The 5,946-nt window shown below is 34.8% G+C and overlaps 1 protein-coding gene across 1 annotated transcript; it reads right to left on the reverse strand.

Annotated features, from left to right (window-relative positions):
- Positions 1-4,632: 4,632 nt before the first annotated feature.
- LOC123269859 lies at positions 4,633-5,946 on the reverse strand. Its single transcript, XM_044735750.1, has 2 exons — positions 5,453-5,946; positions 4,633-5,331 (listed from the first exon to the last, which is right to left on the reverse strand). Exons 1-2 carry the CDS (start codon positions 5,505-5,507, stop codon positions 4,805-4,807), a joined length of 582 nt encoding a protein of 193 aa, XP_044591685.1. The 5' UTR covers positions 5,508-5,946; the 3' UTR covers positions 4,633-4,804.

Below are 5,946 nucleotides of genomic sequence, written 5' to 3' on the forward strand. Positions count from 1 at the left end.
GCTTTTACCGTCTTTTTAGACAATTAAGCTATTAAAGCTTATTTATCACTCATCAAAAATTATTTATGATAATAATCATCAAGTGATCGATTATTTTTGAAAACTACTTTGCTTGAAATTTCAGAGTATTTGTTTACTATTCTGGGTTACAATACTTATATTGAAATAATTGTGATTTATAGATAAATTCATACTATATATATATATAATATATATATATATATATATATATATATATATATATATATATATATATATATATATATATATTCCCTTGAATACTTCGATTAATAAAGTGTGAAGAATTAAAGAAAAAAATCTGGAAAACGGTTGACCCTACAAGCTATTCCTGAAGCTTCTCTATTTTCATAGAAAAAAGCTAAAGATAATCTTGAAGAAAAAGCATTTTTGAGCACGCTTTAATTCCATCAACAATTCATACGATTTCCTTATGGGAATCAATTATTCAGACGACAATTGAAAAAGCTATAAGTGTCTCACATTTATCGACTATTGAATCATAAAGAATTCACTATTTACCAAGAATTAATACGAAATTAAAAATCATTTTAAAAATAAAACCCCATGAAAATTAATTTTCTATCAGTTGCCATGACACTAATAACTCCAGCAACTAAAAGATTGTTGCTCAGTGATTATTTTGAAACCACTGGTGTTCCGCTGAGATTAGAAATATTTTTCTATAATTTGGCATTCAATAAATCCAGAAGAGAAACTATTTTGATAATCAAAGTTCTAGATTTGAACATTAGTCTCCAAAACCTTGGAGAGATGCAATAAGATTGTTGGGTAGTAAACTTTCAATTTCTCGCAGATATTAACTCAATTGATGCGCATCAATTAGATAGGAGACAATAATCCAGTTAATTTCATCATGTACATAGTTTTCCGAGTTCAATAGATGAGTTATCATCTAGCAAGTGATGTCATGTTGAATTGAATAAATGGTTATTGAAAACAATTATTTGGCACGCATGTACTAAGCATGACATTTACATTACATATTGCATAGCTTTATATAATGTAGATACGAGACTATGCTAGCATTCGTCAAAGGAATTTTCTATCCAATCGGTTTATTGAAACAAGCTGACTCATCAAAATCTGAGGTAATTTGATTATTTTTGAGTTACATCAATCAATACCTCCTGAAAGTACCTCTTTGGAAAATCCAGTCACATACAACTCACGTGGCCTGGTCACTTGATAGAACGAATTATCTATTTCGGTCAGCTATTCAAAAACAAACTGATAGACGTTTCTAGAATTTGACGTTATCTCCGAAACTGATGTCAATGTATAGCTAAAGGCAATCGTATGAAACCCGAACCAGCTTGCGATAGCCACAGTTGGATCCGAGTAGCTCTAACAAGATGTTCGAAAAAGTACTAGTCAAACTTACTAGTGCAAACTTTTTTACTGGTAAAAATCAGATTCACAGAGAGACTGGTAAAAATGTCACCACAATTTTGAACTGGTATATTGGAGATAAAACTCATACCATTAATGGAGTGGTTCAAATAGATGATGATAAATGGTTTTAATAAATAACTGTTATAAGTAAGCATACCAAAATAAACTAAAACTACAAATTGATCATTGTGTTTTATTAAATAAGTTATTTAATTCAATAATTTTTAACTTCCCGCTAAGAAAATCGAAGATTTTCAAAAATCGGGAAGTTATTGTTTTCACCCCGTTTTGCAAAAATCGAGTTTTCATCAGATCTCGACGTTTTAAGATCATAGGAAGCTTCCCTGACCACCCCCGCGATGTTGTCACTATGTCTGTATGTATGTGTGTGTCTGTGTTTTTTTTTTCCTTTAGGGGGGGGGGAATACTTTTTGCGGATTCCAGGCATAGCTGTTTGGCCTGGATATGTGATGACTCGACGCAGCGTCATACTAAAACTCGACGCTAACGCCCCTACTCACTAAACCCCTTCTCTTCTTTCCTCTAATCCCTCATGGGAACCGCCGTCAGGCATTACTTCGTGAGGGGAGGAACTAGCTACTGCTCTTCCTTCTGGTGGCTAAAGTGTTAACTTCCTTCCTTCTGGCTTCTGGTATTTGCTCTTCTTCTTTCGGTGGAACGCAAGTCTTTGAGGACTTCTGTTGCAAACGTGTTGGTAGCGTTCCAGGCAGCTTCTGATGACAACATTGGTTCCACTGGTGAATCTGGTTGCATTCTCTGGTTCAGGATCCTCTCCAACTCTTCACGCTGTGGATCGAAACGAGGACATACAAAGAAGACGTGCTCCGCATCTTCAGCAACTCCTGGGCAGGATGGGCACTCCGAAGAGTCATCGTGCTTAAAGCGGTGTAGATACTCTCGAAAACACCCGTGTCCCGACAACATCTGCGTAAGATAGTAATTGACCTCGCCGTGATTCCGGTCAAGCCAAATGTCGATCCGAGGTATGAGGCGGTGCGTCCACCTACCCTTCTCTGCAGCATCACATTGTAGTTGCCATCGGCCTATGCTGTTCTGCCGTTTTTCAATTCTAAGCTCTTCAGGGCTCAGTGCAATTGACCTTTTTCGTTGGTAAAGGGCTCGTCTTTCAGGAATTTACATATCTTTAGTATATATTATTTTTTGTGCGTGTCTATTTATTTATCTTTGCAATTCATTAATTATTATTATTATTCGTTTCCAGGAAAAATAAATTTTCCATATCGTAATTCTTAGAATTCCATAGTACCTACTCATAACAAATTAGTACACATGTAACTTTGACATACTTTATCGGTTACCATGAACTTTGTCGCCTACCAGATATGTGACAGTGACTTAGTCGTTCAAAAGCGTTAACAAACCCTATATAAAGCACATCAATCAAAACAGCTCACAGAGATGATAGTCGTCCGCCGTACGAGCTTGACAGTTATTCTGAAAAAAACTACTATTAAAAAAGAATGAATAAATTCATTTATTTAATGCTTTTACCCGTAGTGCTGGGTAAAAGCGTGAGCATGGGGAGGGGAGATTGACTCAAAATCGGACCCAGCGATTCGTACACATTCCATTCAACTCCAGCAACCTTCGAAGAAGCCAAGAGTATATGCAAACAAGAAGGTGGAAGTATTGCTGTCGTTACCTCTCAGGAAGCAGAAGATCTGAGTATTCATTATCTTTAGTTTATTAAATACAGGCGTAGATGAAGTAAATCAAGATTCAAACGTAAAATTTTGCTAAGCCCTGTTAGTAAACTAAACTGTTATTCTTCATTATCAAAAAAGGGACATTTTATCTGCTAGCGATCCATAAATGCTAATTGTACTAAAATAATTGTTTCTCCCCAGGAAATGCTGAAAATATGGAAGCATTCAAGTCCTATTCTAAACCCGATCCTATTCTAAATACTTGTAATCCAAGTTATCAGCTGATAGAGTTAATATCTTTAAATGTAATTAAAGTTTAGGAACTTTTAACTGTCGTAGAGTGCAAATAATCAAAAACTCTAGTTTCATCAATATAAAAATTTATTGTCTAAGAAATCATACATAATTTGTAGTATATATAGTGTTATATTTACCTTCATCTAATTCAGCAGTTTTATTTTTACGTACGAACACTTGCTCTCAAATAATTTGAAACAGTATCATCAGTACAGGGGGTTCAGTTTTCTCCAATATGATAACTTCTTTATGGGGAGGAACTAATGATAATATAAGATTTTTAAAAATGAACTGATTTTTTATGCTACGCGATGATTTCGATAATTCATACGCTGAATGATCTTTAGTCGTAGATGATGGCAGTGGTGTCGATTTCTTAGAAGTAGGATGAGATACTGGATCTAGATGGAGTAGAGGACTTCCCAAAGTGAGCAATTGTACTGGACGAGGTGTTGAAGGATATTCAAAACGATCTACTTGATTTAAGTTAACATTGTTAACTATGATTTCGTTAGGTTCATTATGAAGGTTTCCATCATTTATCCATAACTATTCTGAAGTCAGCGAAACAGGTACTAATAATTCCTTGGGCGTCTTGTGCTCGTCTGCTGCTTTGATACATGAATAGATAACAGACTGTGTAAATAATTGACTTAGGTGACATATTAGACAGATTTAGAAATTAAGGTGCGTTGATTGATTGATTGGTACTTACATGCTGCGTCCAAAATAGTGATACACAAAATGATTACTGTTTTATTAACTATCATAGATCCATCGTCGAAGATCGATTGATACTCCATCTGTTCTATTTCGTCTTTTATAGATTTTCGTGGGTCGAGCAGAACAACAACAGGCAAATACGTATAAGTTGGCGTCATTCGAGCATGTGTTGCCTCAGTGAACTCATAAGGACCAATATGTGACAACTGAATGACTCAGGTACGATTGTGACTGTTAATTACCACTCTGTAAGAATTTGCAGTACAAGCGTCCTGAATAAGCGAAGTAAGAACGACTACCGCTGAAATTGAAGTGACGCAAACAGTCTGCAGCTTATTAAGCTCTAGATACTTAGTTTCTTTTAGTACCAACTATTCGAATTAAATACTTTTGATAATTTAGCAATTTCTAAGCTGAGAAAGTTTATATCTTTAACTTTAATTCTGGTTATATAGTTTGTAGCTAGAGGATAAAATGAAGAACTGCTTTATTATATCAGTACAATAGTATATTGATTAAAAAAGATATCACATAATATTTTAACGTCCTAAATATTAACATTTCTTACAAACTAATTTACACTATTCACTGGAGATTCTTCTCTTACAACTCTAAAAGCTTAAGTTAAACTTATAGCATTCTGATTTAGCCTCAGTTTGATATTATTCAGTAGTTACTTTACTGAATCTAATAAAAGGTTCTTTTGCAGCATGTTCTTCTTGACTAACTTTATATCGCTGACAATAAATTTTTATAACAGTGAGAAGAATAAGTAGCAAAATAACAGCAAAAATAGACATGACAATAATTACCACCCATGGGGAATGTTGACCAGCGTTTCTACTTTTCTCAGAGGCATCTTTAATTACAACAGAAGTCGATGCAGGTTCCTGAAAAGTGAAGTCTTCCGTAGTAGTTACTAGTAATGGTGATATCACTTCCGAAAAATCATCTTCTGAAGTCGATGCTGGCAAACCAGAACCGTAGTCATCAGTGAAGGAATCATCCTGACCAGAACCTTCGTCAGAAAAAGAATTATTCAATGTAAAAGTCGTTGATTTTGATAAAAAGTCGTTTAAAGAGCGGTCATCTGTTATTGCTTCCAAAGATTTTTGTCTGAACCATTTTTCAAAATCTCCAGCAAGAGAAAGTCCTTCCGCCTCTTTTCCATCTGGAATAGCTTGGACCCCTGAAAGAGATACAGATGATGTAAGAATTTCTTAATGAGCAAACTTGAATTCAGGTTAGAAAAGTTATTTGTATGATATTATTGAAAGGGCCTATGAAAAATAATTTTTATTTGTACTTACATGATACACTGAATATGGAAATGCATAAAACAATCACTGCTTTGTTGGCCAACATTGTTCGCCACCCGCTAAGACACGAATACCATTCTCACAGTTCGGTTCCTTCTTATAACGATAACCCGATCAATTAATGTCATCGAACAATATAATCTACAATAACTTATGACGTTATTGGTTCTACGCAGAATGATATCATGCATTTGAATTAAATATTCTATAGCATAGCTAAACTATTGTTTGCACAAACTTTTACGACTCACATTCTGAGAGGTCGTATCTGTTGACTTGAGTTAATCAGGCTATTATCATGTTGTTCATGTTTCTGATTCATTGCTGCCCCATTCCAATTTTGCGTTATTAGTCTAAAAATAAAATGCATTTATGTGTTCGAATGATCTTCGGCTCGAACACCAGGCATATGCCTAAACTTCGTCATTAATTGAACATGTGTTGGCGCAATGAACAAACAAGAACCAATACGTGACGACTGAATG

This window comes from Cotesia glomerata, linkage group LG7 (genome assembly GCF_020080835.1).
Source record: "Cotesia glomerata isolate CgM1 linkage group LG7, MPM_Cglom_v2.3, whole genome shotgun sequence".
NCBI lineage: Eukaryota > Metazoa > Arthropoda > Insecta > Hymenoptera > Braconidae > Cotesia > Cotesia glomerata.